The sequence below is a fragment of the Artemia sp. Qi Xiang Cuo genome, chromosome 10 (assembly GCF_049724085.1).
Source record: "Artemia sp. Qi Xiang Cuo chromosome 10, ASM4972408v1, whole genome shotgun sequence".
In the NCBI taxonomy this organism is placed as follows: domain Eukaryota; kingdom Metazoa; phylum Arthropoda; class Branchiopoda; order Anostraca; family Artemiidae; genus Artemia; species Artemia sp. Qi Xiang Cuo.
In genome coordinates this window covers 46558476-46579473 of record NC_142803.1, presented here as the reverse complement: position 1 = coordinate 46579473, position 20998 = coordinate 46558476, and the positions used below count along the sequence as shown (strand labels likewise).

Here is a 20998-nt window from a genome sequence, read left to right as displayed (position 1 = left end):
CATGTTAAAAAATTCAAGAAAGTATTTACGAATTGTGGAGGGGACTCTTTGAGGGTCGAAATTGGGTTTAGGAATGACATTACGAATGGAACTTGTTCAGAAAATATATAATACAGCCATAAAAAGTATTAAAAAAAATGGCGAGGGGACTCTTGGGGGGGCCCGGGTAGGGTGTTTGGGGGACCCTGGGGGGCCGGTTGGCCCTGTGGGAGCCCGAGGGACATTTGATGACCAGGGGAGGGCCTTTGGGGGTCTGAGGAGGGCGTTTGGGGTATAACACTTCGAAATTTTTACTTTTAGTTTACTTTTTTCGCGGCGCATCCCTGCGGCGCCTCCCAGTGGCGCATCCCCTGCGGCGCTTCCCCCGACCCGCGGCGAATCCGCCTTGCGGCGCATCCTGCGGCACTTTCCTGGTCCGCGGCGCATCCATGCGGCGCTTCTCGGGCCCGCGGCGCATCCCCTGCGGCGTTTCCCCCGACCCGCGGCGAATCCCCCTTGCGGCGCTTCCCCTTGCGGCGCTTTCCTAACCCGCGGCGCTTCTCGGGCCGGGGGGACCTTTGGGGACCGGGGGGGGGCCTTGGGGGCACGGGGAGGGCCTGTGGGGGTCTGGGGGCACTTGAGGGCCAATTGGTCCTTTGGGAGCCCGGTGGACCTTTGGGGGCCGGGTGAGGGCCTCTGGGGTCCGGGGGGCCCTTTGGGGGTCCGGGAGCCCTTTGAGGACCAGGGGAGGGCCTTTGGGGGTCTGAGGAGGGCGTTTGGGGGACTGGGGCTCTTTGGGAGCTTGGGGGGGACCTTTGAGTACCGGGAGCTTCCTTCGGGGTTGGGTAGGGGGGGGATTGGAACCCTTTGGGGTTGGGGTAGAGGACCTCACAACACTGTTCAAATGGAACTTGTGTATTATAACGACCACAGAGTTTCACCCTTAAATTTTCTTCTATAATCATCTTTTAAATCATCTTTTAAAATGTCTCTAACTGTTTCGCCGAAATAATTTCATAAAATGGCTAAAACGGTTTCGCCCAAATAATCCTTAAACGTAATTTCAGCGAGTTCCTTTTGTTTGGCATCCCTGTGCTCTCACATTGAAATTACAAAGAAACCTTTTCGCGCGCTAAGATCAGAACATTCGCTCGGGAACGATTCTCTTTAGAAACAACAAATGAACTCCCCTTTCGTAAATCAATAATTCCCCTTAGAAACAACAATTAATTTCCCCTTTCATGTCAATCAATCAATCATGACATCATCTGTCATGTGTTATCTAACTGTTACCTCGGAAACTCATAACATTTGGCTTGAACAACAATAACAAATACTGTTTCCCGGAAACTCGTAACACCTGCATCGAACAACAACAACAAATACTATTTCTGGAAACTCATAACATTTACCGACATCGTGCACTTACAACAACAACAACAACATTGACCTTGACATTTGCCTCGGAAACAACAAAAATACTATTTCTGGATCATAACATTAGCTGAGAGCGTGCCAAAAACACACCTGGAGAAAGAGACCATGGAGAAAGAGGTCATTGACCCCGTTAACCACGTGTTCTCCCTAGGGAGGCTATGCCCATATTTGGTGTTAAAAAAAGTTATAGGTGGCAGCAGGGGTGAGCAATGGGGGCTTTAGGGTCACCTCTACTAGTGAGGCTACTTCATAAATTGAAATGCGCTGTCCGGGATGCAACTGCAGCCATTCATTGAAGCGCTCTTTCAGTGCACCCTTGAAAGGAGAAAGCACTCCTACGTCAAGTGGCTGAAGCTTGTGGGAGCAGTGGGGTGGGAATGTCAACAGTGTCACGTGACAGTGTTCGATCACACGTACATCCAGATGGCTATCATGGTTGTCCATGAGCAGTAGGATGGGAGTCTCTTCATCTGGCTTGGTTATTTTCGTGAAGTGTCGCATAGCCTCCAAGAACAAGTCGCCGTTGACCCAACCACTAGGGTGCACAAGCCCAAGGCAACCGGGGGGGGCCTTCGTTTGTCATTCTAGGTATGAAATTCACTCACAGAAAAATGAAGACTGGTGGAATAGTCGCTCCAGATGCACTGGCGAAACATACAGCAGTCACGTTTTGACCTTTTTCTGCAGACACAGTCTGACCTACCTGTTTTTGTCCAGTTTGTGCTAGGACTTTCGGTGGTGTATGCACAGTGAGTATACCTGTCTCGTCAACTTTCCAGACGCGATCAGCCGTCAGTTTGGCTTCAAACCTTCCATAGACATCAAGTATCTTGTCAAAAAATATCTGAACGACAGTTTTGTTGAAGCCGGAGGCTCTCGCCTGACTTCTGGCTTCCTCACCGAGATGTCTGAATTCCACTTCAGAAACGCAAGAAGCCAGTCCTTTAACGCTGCTTCATTGAAACACCAGTTTTCTGGTACAGAAATGTTATTCGCACGGGCGTAAGAGTAAGCAAATTTTCGTGCTTCAGTTGTTGTCAGTTCATGGTTCATTCTCGAACAAATGCGAAAGTAGTCGGCTAGTTTTCGCTTGTATTCGCTTTCAAAAACTTGCCTTTTATGTTTTGGTCTCGTCGGGAAGTTTATCTGCATTGGCCCAGGCTCTTCGTTGACACTTTTATCCGCTTCTCCTGTCTGTGGCCTTGAGCGCCTGACATAGTCCAGTAGCGTGGACTTCTTTATGCCGAAGTTTTCTGCAATTTGTCTCAATGTTCCTTCCTTTTTCAGATAAGCCCCAACGACTTTCTTCATATTTTCTAGATTAACGGGAGGGTCTTGTCGCTTCCTTTTGTATGATCGAGGCATTCTGAAAGAAACCGTTTTTAGTAACAAGTAATGAAATGCATATTAACAGTTACACGATGTGAAAAAAAAGAGGAAAAGTTGGAGATACTGACCACAAAAAAGTGTCTGGGGTGGGTTCAGACAATGTCCGAATCCACCCCACTACCGTTATCCGAAGCAACCCCACCCGCGATAAAAAAAAAGTCTGAAACCTCACTGACGCTGTAACTACTATAGATGCCGCAAAAAACTAAAATTTAAAAAATTGAGCAATGCCATAGTTAAACGCTGCAACAGTCAGCAAAATTCAATGACTAGTAATAATGGCCAAATAAAATCACAAACAAAGAAAGATATAGGACGACACACCAACCTTTTTCGGTTTTTCTCAAATATTTCAAAAACGATTGCACGTGTGATAACCAAACTACATACTCAAGTAGGGTACTAGATGGCACGTCTATGGTATTTTTTGGGTGAATTTTAGAGGGCGTTGTAGGAAGGGAGGCTCTTGTCCAGACTCACCCCGTGTCCGAACCAACCCCACTCTCCCCTAGAATAAGAAGAGTAGACATACGACTATTCCTTATTTCTAGTCATAGGCAGCGCGATAGCGCTGCCTAAGTAAAGAACGATGTGGGCACAATGTTTTTGTTTTGTTTTTTTTCTCCATACCCGGGCCCTTCGTGTCACAACCTTAGGGGGGGGGGGGTTAAGTTAGGGCCTGAGGGCATATAAGAACGATGTTGGCAAAATGTATCATTTATTATTTTGTTTCCTTTAGAGCACGGCACTTCATATAGAAAGAGTCGTCGTAGAAACTTCAAAAGGGGCTAATTTGATTGGAAATCGAGAGTTCTAGTGCCCTTTTTAATAGTCGAAAGTGATTGGATGGCAACTATTCCCCCCCCCCCACGCCCATCATTCCCCCAAGGACATCCAACCAAAATTTTGGGATAGCCATTTTGTTCAGCGTAGCTGATTTCCAGATAGAAGATATGTTTTTGAGGAGGACACTCCAACACAACCCTCAGGGCAAGGGTTTTAAGTTATGCCCTGGGGGCATATAAGGTTTTTTTTATAGAAGGCGTTGCTGTAGAAAGTTCAAAACAGGCTCATACGATTGGAAATTAAAAGGGCTAGTGCCCTTTTTAATAGTCAAAAGTGATTGGAGAGAAACTAGCCCCCCCCCCACGCCTATCATTCCCCCAAACACATCCAATAAAAATTTTAAGATAGCCCTTTTGGTCAGCGTATTTGATTTCTAGATAGAAAATACGTTTTTGAGGAGGACACTCTCCCATAACCCTCAGGGCAAGTGATTTAAGTTATGCCTTGGAGGTATATAAGGTTTTTATAGAAGGCGTTGTCGTACAAACTAAAAAAAGGCTCGTTTGATTTGAAATTCAAAGGGCTAGTGCCCTCTTTAGTAGTCGAAAGTGATTGGAGGGCAAATAATCCCCCCCACGCCCATCTTTCCTCCAAACACATCCAATAAAAATTTTTAGATAGTCATTTTGTTCAGCGTAGTTGATTTCCAGATAGAAAATATGTTTTTGAGGAGGACACTCCCCCACAACCCTCAGGGCAAGGGTTATAAGTTATGCCCTGGGGGCATGAAAGGTTTTTATTGAAATCTTTGTCGTAGAAACTTGAGAAAGGGGTCATTTGATTTGAAATTCAAAGGGCTAGTTCCCTTTTTAATAGTCGAAAGTGATTTGAGGGTAACATCCAATCAAAATTTTTAGATAGCCATTTTATTCAACGTAGTTGAAAGTTTTGGAAATTAGATCTTGTGGAGGACAGTCCCTCACAGCCCTTAGGGCAAGGGTTGTAAGTTATGCCCTGGGGGCATATAAGGTTTTTATTAAAAGCGTAGAAACTTCAAAAGGGCTCTTTCAATTGGAAATTGAAAGGGCTAGTGCCTTTTTAATAGTTGAAAGTGATTGGAGAGTGACTAACGCCCCTCTCACGCCCACCATTTTCCCAAACACATCCAATCAAAATTTTTAGATATCCATTTTGTTCAACGTAGTTGCAAGTTCTTGAAATTAGGTCTTTTAGGATGATAATTCCCTCAGAGCCCTCAGTGCAAGGGTTGCAAGTTATGCTCTGGGGGCATATAAAGTTTATATAGAAAGTTGTTAGTAGAGGTGTAAGTACCATTTTGCGTACGGCCATAGGAAAAACATTTCCAGGGCATGTACCTATGGATTTGCTTGCCTTATGTTCCTTGGTGTCTCTCCAGAGTATGTACTTATGGATTTGGGTGGATTATTTTCCTTCCTATGCTATTATAAGGGCTTATGTTCCCTCCCCATGCTATTATAAGGGTTTATGTTCCCTCCCATGCTATTTGCAGAGACATATAGGAAATACTTTGCAGAGACGTATAGGAAATACTTTGCAGAGACGTATAGGAATTACTTTGCAGAGACGTATAGGAAATACTTTGCAGAGACGTATAGGAAAAACATTTCCAGAGCATGTACTTACGGATTTGGGTGGATTATGTTCCTTCCTATGCTATTCTAAGGGTTTATATTCCCTCCTATGCTATTCTAAGGGTTTATGTTCCCTCCCATTGTATTCTAAGGGTTTATATTCCCTCTCATGCTATTTTCATGGCTTATATACCCTCACATGTTATTCTAAGGTTTTATATTCCCTCCCATGCTATTTTCAGGGTTTACATTCCCTCCCATGCTATTCTAATGGCTTATGTTCCCCCCATGCTATTCTTCGACTTTATGTTCCTTCCTGTGCTATTTGCCTAGGTTACGTTCCTTGACACCTTTCCAGAGCATGTACTTGACGATGGAGAAAAAGGGTTAAAGTGATTAGCACTTAAGAGCGGGGATTCCCCTCTGGTTCCTTAACTGCCTTACGTTCCTTGGCACCTTTCCAGAGCATGTACTTGACGATGGAGAAAAAGGGTTAAGGTGATTAGCAATTACGAGCGGGCTTTCCCCGCTGGTTCCTGAATTGCCTTACGTTCCTTGGTACCTTTCCAGAGCATGTACTTGACGATGGAGAAAAAGGGTTAAAGTGATTAGCAGTTACGAGCGGGGATTCCCCACTGGTTCCTGAATTTCCTTATCTTCCTAGGTACCTTTCCAGAGCATGTACTTGGCGATAGAGAAAAAGGGTTAAAGTGATTAGCAGTTAAGGTAACCTCAATGGCGTTTGAACAGTGTTATCAATTTAAGATAGAGTTTAAAATTATAGTATACTAAAAACTTGATACTATGAGAGATGTAGATGGCAAGAAAAGAATTTTAATAATGGATAGCTTTACTTCTTCGATGTGTTCTGTATAATACACAAGTGGTGTTTGAACAGTGTTCTCAGTTTAAAATATGGTCTAACGTTATAGTATACTAAAAAGTTGATACTAAGAGAGATGAAGATGGCAAGAAAAGAACTTTAATAAAGAAATTCAGAACAATCCATAGAAATCCTTACAGATGAAGTAGTGAGGTATACATGAGTATGAACCATCATGGATCATAAGCACCAACGACCCTAACCATCAGGGACTTCAACCCTCAATAGGTCCCCTATCCCCAAACTCGAAGGGCAACACCCTCCCTCCAACTTTTTGCCCCCCCCCTCCCCTTCCCATTTTTGTTTTATTTTTTTTTAACATGATATATTTTTTTCAACTTTTTTTTTACAGGTCTTCGAATGAGATGAAACATAATTAAATTCAGAAGTGTTTTGTTGTTCTTTACCTTGTCACAGTTAAATTCTATCTATCTTTAAATGTTAATTTTGAATTTATTTAATTTAAATGCAATAGTTTGATTATTTCAGTATGTTTTTGTCTTGCTTTACCTTGTCACATTTATATTCTAGTTATTTTTAAAATTTAATTTTTAATTTCATTCCTTTAAATGCAAGATTTTGATTGTTTCATTGGTGTTTTACCATTCTTGTACACTGCCCAGTTACATTTTGTTTATATTTTATTTGTCAATTTTTTTTTCTATAGTAATTTTAGTTTTAAACTTAAATTTTGGATTTTTGTAATTTAAATTCACAATTCTTAATATTTCATTAGTGTCTCGTTATAGTTTACATTGTCACAGTTGCATTATCTTAATTTTTGCAAAGTTAATTTTGAATTTCTTTCGTTGAAATGAAAGAGTTTAAATATTTCAGTAGTGTCTTGTTGTGCTTTACCTTGTCACAGTTACATTCTCTTGATTTTTTTCAAAGATCATTTTGGATTTCTTGCGTTGAAATGCAAGAGTTGGAATATGTCAGTAATGTCTAGTTGTGCTTTACCTTGTCACAGTTACATGCTCTTTATTTTTCAAAGTTCATTTTCAATTTCTTCCTTGAAATACAAGAGTTGGAATATTTAAGTAGTGTTTTGTCGTGGTTTTCCATTTCATAGTTACATTCTCCTGATTTTTCAAAGTTCATTTTGAATTTCTTTCATGAAATGTAAGAGTTTAAATATATTAATAGTTTTTTATCGTGGTTTTACTTTTCACAGCTAAAATCTAATTTTTTTTAAAAGTTAATATTTTTTTTATTTACTTTAAAAAAAGTAGTTGGAATGTTAAAGAAGTGTTTTTTAGTTTTTTACCTTCTCAGAGTTACATTCCCTGGATTTTTAAAAGTTTATTGTGTATTTCTTTCCTTGAAATGCAAGAGTTAGAATATTTCAATAGTGTTTTGTCTTGGTTTACCTTGTCACAGTTAAATTCTTTTGATTTTTCAAAGTTCATTTTGAATTTCTTTCATTGAAATGCAAGAGTTAGATTGTTTCAGTAGGGTTTTGTCGTGGTTTACCTTGTCACAGTTACATTCTCTTAATTTTTCAAAGTTCATTTTTAATTTCTTTCGTTGAAATGCAAGAGTTTGAATATTTCAGTAGTGTTTTGTCGTGGTTTACCTTGTCATTGTTACATTCTCATGATTTTTCAAAGTTCATTTTGAATTTCTTTCATTGAAATGCAAGAGTTGGATTATTTCAGTAGTGTTTTTTCATGGTTTACCATCTCACAGTTACATTATCTTAATTTTTCGAAGTTCATTTTTGGATTTCTTTCGTGAAAGGAGAGAGTTGGAATGTTTCAGTATTATTTTGTCGTGGTTTACCATGTCACAGTTACATTCTCTTGATTTTTCAAAGTTCATTTTGAATTTCTTTCGTTGCAATGCAAGAGTTGGATTATTTCAGTAGTGTTTGGTCATGGTTTATCTTGTCATAGTTACATTCTCTTAATATTTCAGAAATAACTTTGAATTTCTTTCATTGAAATGCAAGAGTTGGATTATTTCAGTAGTGTTTTGTCGTGGTTTACCTTGTCACAGTTACATTCTCCTGATTTTTCAAAGTTCTTTTTGAATTTCTTTCATTGAAATGCAAGAGTTGGATTATTTCAGGAGTGTTTTGTCATGGTTTATCTTGTCACAGTTAAATTCTCTTTATTTTTCAAAGTTCATTTTGAATTTCGTTCATTGAAAAGCAACAGTTGTAATATTTCAATAGTGTATTATCGTGCTTCACCTTGTCGCAGTTACATTCTCTAGATTTTTCAAAGTTTATTTTTGGATCTCTTTCCTTGACATGAAAGAGATGGAATATTTCAGTAGTGTTTTGCTGTGCTTTACCTTGTCAAAGTTCATTCATTTGATTTTTCAAAGTTCATTTTGAATTTCTTTCATTAAATGCAAGAGTTGGAATATTTCAGTAGTGTTTTATCGTGGTTTACCTTGTCACAGTTACATTCTCTTTATTTTTCAAAGTTCATTTTGAATTTCTTTCGTTGAACTGCAAGAGTTGGAATATTTCGTTAGTTTTTTTGTAGTGGTTTGCCTTGTCACAGTTACATTCTCTTGATTTTTTTAAAGTTAATTTTGATTTTCTTTTGCGAAATGAAAGAGTTGGAATATTTCAGTAGTGTTTTGTCGTGGGTTACCTTGTCACAATTACATTATCTTGATTTCTCAAAGTTCATTTTGGATTTCTTCCGTTGAAGTACAAGATTTGTAATATTTTAGTAGTGTTTGTCATTGTTTCCTTGTTATAGTTACATTCTCTTGATTTTTCAAAGTTCATTTTGGATTTCTTTCATTGAAATGTGTTTTGTTATGCTTTACCTTGTCACAGTTACATTCTCTTGATTTTTCAAAGTTCATTTTGGATTTCTCTCGTAAAATGCAAAGGTTGGAATATTTCAGTAGTGTTTTGTCGTGGTTTGCCATGTCACAGTTACATTCTCTTGATTTTTCAAAGTTCATTTTGAATTTCTTTCCTACGTACGCGCAGCGGGCCCCGCTGCGGCGATGGGAATAACATTGACAAAATGTAGGTATCAGAATGAATAAATTCTTTATCAACATTCCTTCATGGATATGTCATTATGTCATTATGAAGAAATTGTAAGTAAGTAAGTGAATAAGTAGGTAAGTAAGTAAGTAACAAACTCTTTCTTGAATTCACCTCTTGAATACACAATACAGAAATTTAATTCAGGAAATTATGAAAAAAAATCAAAATTTTTTTTTGATAACACTGTAGTGTTTTGTTGTGCTTTACCTTATCACTGTTACATTCTCTTAATTTTTCAAAGTTTGTTTTCGATTTCGTTCGTGAAATGCAAGTGTTGAAATATTTTAGTAGTGTTTTGTCGTGGTTTACCATGCCACAGTTACATTCTCCTGATTTTTCAAAGTTTATTTTGGATTTCATTCATGATATGCAAGAGTTGGAATATTTCAATAGTGTTATATCGTGGTTTACCTTGTCACAGTTACATTCTCTTGATTTTTAAAAGTTCATTTTGGATTTCTTTCCTTGAAAAGTAAGCTTTAGAATATTTCAGTGATGCTCTGTTGTGGTTTACATTGTCGTAGTTAAATTCTCTTGATTTTTCAAAGTTCATTTTGGATTTCCTCCGTTGAAATTCAAGAGTTGGAATATTTCAGTAGTGTTTTGCCGTGGTGTACCTTGTCACAGTTACATTCTCTTGATTTTTCAAAGTTCATTCTTGGATTTCTATCATTTAAATGCAAGAGTTGGAATATTTCAGTAGTGTTTTGTTATGGTTTACCTTGTCACAGTTACATTCTCTTGATTTTTCAAAGTTCATTTTGTATTTCTTTCGTTGAAATGCAAGAGTCGGAATATTTCAGTAGTGTTTTGTCGTGGTTTACCTTGTCACAGTTACATTCTCTTGATTTTTCAAAGTTCATTTTGTATTTTTAAATTCTCTTTATTTTTCAAAGTTCATTTTGAATTTCTCTCATTAAAATGAAAGAGTTGCATTATTTCAGTAGTGTTATGTCGTGGATTACATTGTCATAGTTACATTCTTTTGATTTTTCAAAGTTCATTGTGGATTTCTTTCTTTGAAATGCAAGAGTTGGAATATTTCAGTAGTGTCTTGTTGTGCTTTACCTTGTCACGGTTACATTCTCTTGATTTTTCAAAGTTCAATTTGGATTTCTTTTGTTAAAATGCAAGAGTTGGAATATTTCAGTAGAGTTTTGTTGTGCTTTACCTTGTCACAGTTACATGCTCTTGATTTTTCAAAGTTCATTTTGAATTTCTTTCGTGAAATGCAAGAGTTGGAATATTTCAGTAGTGTTTTGTCGTGGTTTACCATGGCACAGTTACATTCTCTTGATGTTTCAAAGTTCATTTTGAATTTCTTACGTGAAATGCAAGAGTTGGAATATTTAAATAGTGTTTTATCGGGGTTTACCTTGTCACAACTAAATTCTCTTGATTTTTCAAAGTTCATTTTGGATTTCTTTCCTTGAAATGCAAGACTTAGAATATTTCAGTAGTGTTTTGTCGTGGTTTACCTTGTCACAGTTACATTCTCTTGATTTTTCAAAAGTTTATTTTTGGATTTCTTTCCTTGAAATGAAGGAGTTGGAATACTTCATTAGTTTTTTGCTATGGTTTACCCTGTCATAGTTAAACTCTCTTGATTTTCCAAAGTTTATTTTGGATTATTTTTTTTCCTTGAAATGCAATAGTTGGAATATTTCTGTAGTTTTTTGTCATGGTTTACCTTGTCACAGTTAAATTCTCTTGATTTTTCAAAGTTCATTTTGGATTTTTACATTCTATTGATTTTTCAAAGTTCATTTTGGATTTCTTTCCTTGAAATGCAAGAGTTGGAGTTTTTTCAGTAGTGTTTTGTCATGGTTTACCTTGTCACAGTTACATTCTCTTGATTTTTCAAAGTTCATTTTGGATTTTTACATTCTCTTGATTTTTCAAAGTTCATTTTGAATTTCTTTTGTTGAAATGCAAGACTTGGAATATTTCAGTAGTGTCTTGTTGTGCTTTACCTTGTCACTGTTACATTCTCTTGATTTTTCATATTTCATTTTGGATTTCTTTCGTTGAAATGCAAGAGTTGGAATATTTCAGCAGTGTTTTATTATGCTTTACCTTGTCACAGTTACATTCTCTTGATTTTTCAAAGTTCATTTTGAATTTCTATCGTGAAACGCTAGGGTTGGATTATTCCAGTATTGTTTTGTCAGGGTTTATCATTTCAGTCTTACACGCCCTTGATTTTTTGAAGTTCATTTTGTATCTCTTTCGGGAAATTAAAAATTTAGGATAATTCAGTAGTGTTTTATCATGGTTTGAATTGTCACAGTTACATTATCTTGATTTTTAAAAGTTGATTTTGGATTTCTTTCATTGAAACGCAAGAGTTGGAATATTTCAGTAGTGTTTTCTCGTGATTTACCTTATCACAGTTACATTATCTTGATTTTTCAAAGTTTATTTTGGATTTCTTTCATTGAAATGCAAGAGTTGGAATATTTCAGTAGTGTTTTGTCATGGTTTACCTTGCCACGGTTACATTCTCTTGATTTTTCAAAGTTTATTTTTGGAGTTCTATCGTTGAAATGCAAGAGTTGGATTATTGCAGTAGTGTTTTGTTATGGTTTACCTTGTCACAGTTACATTCTCTTGATTTTTCAAAGTTCATTTTGAATTTCTTTCGTTGAAATGCAAGAGTTGGAATATTTCAGTAGTGTTTTGTCAAGGTTTACCTTGTCACAGTTACATTCTCTTGATTTTTCAAAGTTAATGTAGAATTTCGTTCATTGAAATGCAAGAGTTGGAATATTTCAGTAGTGTTTTGTCGTGGTTTACCATATCACAGTTACATTCTTTTGATTTTTCAAAGTTCATTTTGTATTTCTTTCGTTGAAAAGCAAGAGTTGGAATATTTCAGTAGTGTTTTGTCATGGTTTACCATGTCACAGTTACATTCTCTTGATTTTTCAAAGTTCATTTTGAATTTCTTTCATGAAATACAAGAGTTGGAATATTTCAGTAGTGTTTTATCAGGGTTCACGTTGTCAAAGTTACATTATCTTTATTTTTTAAAGTTGATTTTTGATTTCTTTCATTGAAATACAAGAGTTGGAATATTTAAGTATTGTTTTGTTTTGGTTTAAATTGTCAAAGTTACATTTTCTTGATTTTTCAAAAGTTCATTTTTGGATTTCTTTCGTTGAAATGCAAGAGTTGGAATATTTCAGTAGTGTTTTGTTATGGTTTACCTTGACACAGTTACATTCTCTTGATTTTTCAAAGTTCATTTTGGATTATTTTTTTCCTTGAAATGCAAGAGTTGGACTATTTCAGTAGTGTTTTGTCATGGTTTACCTTGTCACAGTTAAATTCTCTTGATTTTTCCAAGTTCATTTTGGATTTTTACATTCTCTTGATTTTTCAAAGTTAATTTTGGATTTCTTTCCTTTAAATGTAAGAGTTGGAGTATTTTCAGTAGTGTTTTGTCATGGTTTACCTTGTCACAGTTACATTCTCTTGATTTTTCAAAGTTCATTTTGGATTTTTATATTCTCTTGATTTTTCAAAGTTCATTTTGAATTTCTGTCGTTTAAACGCAAGAGTTGGAATATTTCAGTAGTGTCTAGTTGTGCTTTAACTTGTCACTGATACATTCTCTTGATTTTTCATATTTCATTTTGAATTTCTTTCGTGAAATGCAAGAGTTGGAATATTTCAGTAGTGTTTTGTCGTGGTTTACCATATCACTGTTACATGCTCTTGATTTTTCAAAGTCTATTTTGAATTTTTTTCGTGAAATTCAAGAGTTGGAATATTTCAGTAGTGTTTTATCGTGGTTTAACTTGTCAAAGTTAATTTCTCTTGATTTTTCAAAGTTCTTTTTGGATTTCTTTCCTTGAAATGCAAGAGTTGGAATATTTCGGTATTGTTTTGTCGTGATTTACCTTATCACAGTTACATTCTCTTGATTTTTCAAAGTTTATTTTGGATTTCTTTCCTTGAAATGCAAGAGTTGGAATATTTCTGTAGTGTTTTGTTTTGGTTTGCCTTTTCACAGTTACATTCTTTCTATTTTTCAAATTTTGTTTTTGTATTTATATAATTGAAATTCAAAAGTTGGAATATTTCAGTGATGTTTTGTTATGGTATACATTGTCATAGTTACATTCCCTTGATTTTTAAAGCGCATTTCTAATTTCTGTCGTTAAAATGCAAAAGTTGGATCATTCCAGTAGAATTTTGTTTCAGTTTACCATGCCAGAGCTACATTTTTTTGATTTTTCAAAGTTCATCTTCAATTTCTTTCATTCAAATGAAAGAGTTGGATTATTTCAGTAGTATGTTATCGTGTTTTACCATGTCACAGTTAAATTCTTTTCATTTTTGTAAGTTTATTTTCTATTTATCTCATTGGAATGCAAGAGTTTGAATATTTCAGCAGTGTTCTGTCATTGTTTAACTTGTAAAAGTTACATTTTCTTGATTTTTTAAAGTTCATTTATGATTTCACACGTTGAAATGCAAGAGTTAGAATATTTAAGTAGTGTTATGTCGTGGTTTACCTTGTCACAGTTACATTCTCTTAATACAAAAAGTTGGAGGGAGGGGGTTGCCCTTCGAGTTTGGGGATAGGGGACCTATGGAGGGTTGAAGTCCCTGACGGTTAGGGTCGTTGGTGCTTATTATCCATGATGGTTCATACTCATGTATACCTCACTACTTGATCTGTAAGGATTTCTATGGATTGTTCTGAATTTCTTTATTAAAATTCTTTTCTTGTCATCTACATCTCTCTTAGTATCAGCTTTTTAGTATACTATAACGTTAGACCATATTTTAAACTGACAACACTGTTCAAACGCCACTTGTGTATTATACAGAACACATAGAAGAAGTAAAGCTATCCATTATTAAAATTCTTTTCTTGCCATATACATCTCTCATAGTATCAAGTTTTTAGTATACTATAATGTTAAACTCTATTTTAAATTGATAACACTGTTCAAACGCCATTGAGGTTACCTTAACTGCTAATCACTTTAACCCTTTTTCTCTATCGTCAAGTCCATGCTCTGAAAAGGTACCAAGGAACATAAGGCAATTCAGGAACCAGTGGGGAATCCCCGCTCGTAACTGCTAATCACTTTAACCCTTTTTCTCCATCGTCAAGTACATGCTCTGGAAAGGTACCAAGGAACGTAAGGCAATTCAGGAACCAGCGGGGAATCCCTGCTCGTAATTGCTAATCACTTTAACCCTTTTTCTCCATCGTCAAGTACATGCTCTGGAAAGGTGTCAAGGAACGTAACCTAGGCAAATAGCACAGGAAGGAACATAAAGTCGAAGAATAGCACGGGAGGGAACATAAGCCCATAAAATAGCATGGGAGGGAACATAAACCCTTAGAATAGCATGGGAGGGAACATAATCCCTTAGAGTAGCATGTGAGGGAACATAATCCCTTAGAATAGCATGGGAGGGAACATAAACCATTAGAATAGCATGGGAGGGAATATAAACCCTTAGAATAGCATGGGAGGGAATATAAACCCTTAGAATAGCATAGGAAGGAACATAATCCACCCAAATCCGTAAGTACATGCTCTGGAAATGTTTTTCCTATACGTCTCTGCAAAGTATTTCCTATACGTCTCTGCAAAGTAATTCCTATACGTCTCTGCAAAGTATTTCCTATACGTCTCTGCAAAGTATTTCCTATATGTCTCTGCAAATAGCATGGGAGGGAACATAAACCCTTATAATAGCATGGGGAGGGAACATAAGCCCTTATAATAACATATGAAGAAACATAATCCACCCAAATCCATAAGTAGATGCTCTGGAAAGACACCAAGGAACATAAGGCAAGCAAATCCATAGGTACATGCCCTGGAAATGTTTTTCCTATGGCCGTACGCAAATAGCATGGAGATTCCTATGGCCGTACGCAAAATGGTTCTTAGACCTCTACTGTTGTTATAGAAATGTCAAAATGGGCTCATTTGATTGGAAATTGAAATTGCCCTTTTTAATAGTCGAAAGTGAGTGGAGAGTAATTAACCCCCCTCTTAAGCCCACCATTTTCCCAAAAACATTCAATCAAAGTTTAGAGATTTTGTTCAACATAGTTGAAAGCTCTGGAAATTATGTATTTAAGGATGAGCCCCAAGGGCAAAGGTTGTAAGTTCTGCCCTGGGGATATATAAGGTTCTTATAGATAAAGTTGTCGTAAAATTTCAAAAGGAGCTCATTCAATTGGAAATTGAGAGGGCTAGTGCCCTTTGTAATAGTCGAAAGTGATTGGAGGGTAACTAGCCCCCCCCCTCTCACGCCCACCATTCCTCCAAACCTATCCAATCAACATTTTCAGATAGCCATTTTGTTCAATGTAGTGGAAAGTTCTGAAAATTAGGTCTCTAAGGATGACACCCCCCCTCCAAGCCCTCAGGGCGAGGGTTGTAAGTTATCCCCTGGGGGCATATAAGATTTTTATTGAAAGCGTTGTCGTAGAAACTTCAAAAAGGCTCATTTGAATGGAAATTGAAAGGGCTAGTGTCATTTTTAATAGTTGAAAGTTATTGGAGAGCGACTACCACCTCTCTCACGCCCAACATTTCCCCAAACACATCCAATCAAAATTTGAGATGGCTATTTTGTTTAACGTAGTTCAAAGTTCTGGAAATTCGGTCTTAGAGGATGACAACCACCCTAACAGACCTTCGGGTAAGGGTTGTAATTTATGCCCTGTGGGCATATAAGGTGTTTATATAAAGTGTTCTGGTTTCCAAAAGGGCTAATTCGATTGGAAATCGAAAGGCCTAGTGCCCTTTTTAATAGTCGAAATTGATTGGAAGGCTTTACATATTTATAGTAAAGATCGAAGTGGGTATAATGTATTATTTTTTGTTGCTGTTATTGTTTAGACCAGGACACTTCGTATCGAAGGAGTTGTCGTGGGAATTTCGAAAAGGCTCATTCGATTGAAAATAGAAAGGGCTGATGCCCTCTTTAATAGTCGAAAGGGATTGGAGGGCAACTAATCCCCCTTCCACTCCCACCCTCCCATGCCCACTCTCTCATTTGCCCATTATGTTTATAAACTAAATATTGCCTTAAGATAAAATGAAAATGCACTGTGATAATGCCAATTCCCAATTAGGAATCTCAGCAGTATCCCAAGAACGACTGAGGGTATTGTGTTCAAACTTTCGTTGCTACTTCTGCTCTTAAAATTTAACCAAGTCAAAATAGCGTAAGTATATCCAAGCTATCAAAGAAAGTAAACAGATTTTTTTGCGAATGGTATCAAGTTTTCCATTTCAGGTCAACTAGAGGAGGATGGGAACTCCATTAAACAAAAAATGAGCAAAAATAAAATTAAATAATCTACCAAGCGTGAAACTACCACAAATCAGCATCGATAAATAAATGAAACCCAAAACGAACAGAAATTACAATAAATAACCGAGTCAAACTCAAAACAAGCAGAAATTAACAGAGGCTGGTTTCAAAACCCTTGTGCTTTTTTATAGCCGAGCATAATTTGCGATCCATTGAAAAAAATACAAATGAATGGACATTATCTGTTTAGTGTGCATTAACTTATGTATTGTTATCAAACCTTTAGAATTATTTGATGAATCAAGTCAATAAAATTAAAAACATTGATAATTTATCAGTAAAGTGCAAATTATGTTCTGGCCTTGGGAAGGCATAGGGGTTTATTTGAGGGGTATTATTTGAAAAATTTTCACACAAATTGACTTGGAAATAATTAATCTTAAAAGGCTGCTTTAACCTGCAAGGTAACAAAATTTTTTTAATTGGCTGTAAGAAGTGTCATTTTCCCGTACATTTTTCTTCTTTCTTACTTTTGTTTAAGATGACTTCCACACATCAGGATAGAGTGGAGGGGGGAAGTATTGTCTGTAGGGGAAAATTTTCCCCTCCGAAATCAACTATATGGTCTGCCTAAATACTAATGGCTTTGAGCTGACTGCGTAATTTCATACTGAAATTTTTTTTTCCCAAATGTCTCGAATAACTATTGTGTATTATAAACATAAAAGTCTATTTTTGGAATGGGAAAATGGAAGAAAAATAACCATAAAGAAAAAATGATAGCGATATTTATGTGCGCAGACAATTTCTCGCCCCTATATTAGAAAAACTGCTCTTTTTGTGGAAAAAAATGCTCCAAGAGTACTAGGTTTTCTCAAAAGTGTTACCGCCACAGAAAAGCACTACCCATGGCAAGTGTAGTTTTTTATCAAAAACAGCTGTTTTCTGTTTTTGCCAAAAAACAGATCAGAAACAGAAACAGGTATTCTGTTTTTTGTTGACCTGTTCTGTTTCTGTTCTGTTTTATTCAAGCCCTGTTTATTTTTTTGTTCTGTTTCTTCAGAAAAACAGAACAGTGCCCATGCTTATTCGAAAACTGGAGACAATGACAGAATTTTTTTTCTTTTTCAAACCTGTTTAGAACACTCTTTGAATTCTCAGACAGAAAATGAAGATCTAGCCGTCAGTGCTATCGGGTTAGGTTAATTACCACCAAACGGTTAGTAAAAATTGAATTTAGCTAATGAAATCTATAATAAATCAGAATAATTGGGTAACAGATATAGTTAAAAGGGCTAAAAATTGGACTAACAATGCTTCCTTCTGTGCTAAAATTATCCAAGAAAATATGGCAACCATAACCATTATTAGAAATCATATATTTGTAGACATGCTTCCAATATAAATATAAAGAAGCCTATTCAAATTTAAAGTCAATAATCCACGACTATAGAACATCAATTTATTAAAAATACAGTTTACACATATCAGACTTAATTTTTCGGTATCACTCAGAGCTGCAGTCGCTAGCAGTATCACCTACTTGCGGGGATAACTCGCGTTTATTATCGACTTGACCTGAAGCACTTATCACCGGGAAATTTGAATAGGATGAAAACATGGGCATACCAGGAAAAACCGATAAACCAGGAAATACACCATTGTTAGATCCAATACTGCTATATCTACCGAAGCTGTAATAAGGACTTGGATTTTGTGGATGATATGGCGGTAGAGACAGATCAGGCCTTTGGAATGTTCTTTGAAAACTCGACTCAGTATTAGAAAGTCTAGTTACCATTGCTTGGAGCTGCGCTGAGTAATTCATAGCATCATGAGATGGATAAACAGTTGGGTTACTCGCGTACGGGAATGTTGATCTGGGTTGTGCCTCCTCCTTGCTTTTGGCGGTTTCAAAAAGGGATTCGATAGCTTGAAGAACATCACCATTATGGGTCTGCAATGCTGAATGGAGTTGTGATTTTTCTTTATCTGGGAATATTCTAACTAGAATCTCTATGGGGGCTTTAGATTTTGAAACAGTGGTATTGACTGTGGGAGGTGAGTTATTACTTCTGTATGAATCACTTTCACTCAGTTTTGAAGACGATGACGGTGATATATACCTTTTATGGTAATTATGGGGGGATCCATCTTCTCTGCCTAAAAAGATAAAATCAATAATTAATAGAATTAATTATTTCGGCAATTTGAAGGAAAGAAATATTTAAGGCTTCTCAAAGTTATAATGAGGAGTAAAATTAACCTTATTCTATTCTTGAACTACGAATACTTTGCATGAGATATCTTCGCTATTAAGATCCGTAACAAAGTTAATGCTTGTCGACCGCACTAAAAGAGGAATACGATCAATAGATATTGGTTGAAGTTGCATACTAATAATAGCAGTAATGAAATTTACATCTCCTAGGATAGAGGAAACACCACCTAAATAGAGGGAGAAAAGAGCTAAATCTACTGAAGGTCCAGTACGAGCAATGACAGAGGAGCATAGAGATGGGCAGCTAGTCCTGTAAAAAGTAACCCATTGCTGGCTACTGGGCAAACAACTGCCCAGGTTACAAATTAACGAGGACATTTCAAAAGTAAGCAATACATTAATAGAAGTTAATGGGCTGTATTTCAAAATTTAAGCAGAAGTTTCCTGTCACCTGTAGTTCATTATATTCTTTTGCGAGATTAGGGAATTCTGAACTCTTTTGAATTAAATAAATTATAGTAGGGTTGATACAATAGAGTTTAGTTTCTAATGAAGTTTTAGTGCCAAATTCAAAAATGTAATAAGATTTTTGTTCAAAAATTGCCTGTGCTATATAAAATCTGACTATTTCTTTGGATTTGTCATAAAAGTTCCATTGGAGACACTTCCCTTTATCTTGATTTGAGTTAACAAATCTCACAATTTTTTTTTTTTAATGAACTTTTATGATTGTTATCTAAAGTATTTTTTTCAGCTTAAATAGCAAAATGCGTCAGCGCCAAATTTGGGTGCTTGCAGAGATGGAGGGAGAAGCTTCAAGGCCTTGTCCCCATAAAAATCTCAAGATTTTGTCTATAACGTCGTAGATATTTGCTAATTATTTGGAACACAACCAAGAAGTGAAGTACGTTTAATTCTAATGAAATATACCAAAATATGTAAAAAATACACTACTTCAGAAACAAAATTATGGAAACTACGACAAAGAATTATGGAAAGCAGGCCGCGCAGAATGCACTGTATTGAATACCTAACCTAATCCGACCAAAATACCAACTCTATATATTTAATATTTAATTAAAATAGATCTACAACGTAGTTTTTCCACTGAGCTGAAGCTAATTGTCTCCGGAATCTGGATACAGATAGCTAAACCGGTTTTTGTCAGATCTTGCAGATAAAAATTCTTGAGTGTGTTCCGAACAATTAACGAGTGCCACGTCGAATATGTTCCGTAAAATTTATCAGTTTATTCGAATTTTTGTCTTCCTCACCCACAAGAATACCTTTTCCCTAAGAAACCTTCAATAAATAAAATAATCCCGGTTTTTGGCACTCAATCTTACTACTGTTTTGGTAACGTCACATTTCGCTTTACTTTTCCTAGTGATGTATTTTAGACTCCATTCAGGTGTGGTATTTTCCTTGTTTCTTTTCATCTGAAGTTTAAGGTTTTGAAACAGTCCCTAAGGAGTAGTGCAGAAGAGTTTGTCTCTCTGGAGCCATTCCCTCATCCTTGGCTCCGAGCCTGCACCTATGTCCCACCTAATCCACCGGTTGTACAAAAAAAACTATAGTGTCTAGCCCCTTTGCAGTCACCATATCAGTATAGGAACAATGACACAAGCCTTTTCTGATTTTCCAACACTTCTCCGCCAAAACATCCAATTAATCCGTCACTCCCACAATCATCTAAATATCTTGAACGTTGGCAACTAATTACTAATAGATACCCTATTATTAATAGAAAATTATGAAGCATTGTATATTGATATGTATCTTGTCACCCACACTCGGAGGTTCTGAATAGCTCGAGAATAAGGGGAGAAGAATTACTAAATATCTTAGAATATTAACTTTGCTCAATATGACGCCCGGAAAGAATTTCAATTATAAAGGAACGCCATTCATACGATATCGGTTCTATTGTCCAGTTTGAAGATGGCATTTGATGATGCTTTATATGAAGTCGTGATAACATTCTACTTAACACATAGCTGTTAAGTCGGTAATATTAGAGAGATGGAGAATTTCAATTAATTCCCCGCTAAATAGCTAAACATTCAGTGCACTCTGAATAGCAAATAAGGCTTTTCTTCTTTTACCATGGAGGCTGTCAACAGGTTATGACGAAAACACAGAACATACTTTGACCATTGCTTCCACCATCTTCAGATTCTTCGTATTTTCCCCCAATTTCCCTAAAATAAAATTGGGTTCTCTGGATATCTTCTCGAAAATTAAGGTCTGTAAGTATATGAACAAGATGAAATACAATTCGCGTTTAATTTTCGGAGCACTTTCAGAGAACCCAATTATATTTCAAGTATAATTGACCCAAAACAATATGTAAATGGAAGAAGACC

General features: G+C 36.4%; 1 protein-coding gene across 2 annotated transcripts in view; it reads right to left on the bottom strand.

The window, feature by feature from the left end:
- Positions 1 to 17895: 17895 nt before the first annotated feature.
- The window catches only part of LOC148947825 (doublesex- and mab-3-related transcription factor A2-like), a 43910-nt gene continuing 40807 nt past the window's right edge, over positions 17896 to 20998 (bottom strand). For both annotated transcript variants that reach the window (XM_089095103.1, XM_089095104.1), the window contains one exon: positions 17896 to 18574. In XM_089095103.1, coding sequence (XP_088951229.1) covers positions 17919 to 18574 — 656 coding nt within the window. In that variant the 3' untranslated portion in view covers positions 17896 to 17918. The remainder of the gene's footprint in view (positions 18575 to 20998) is intronic.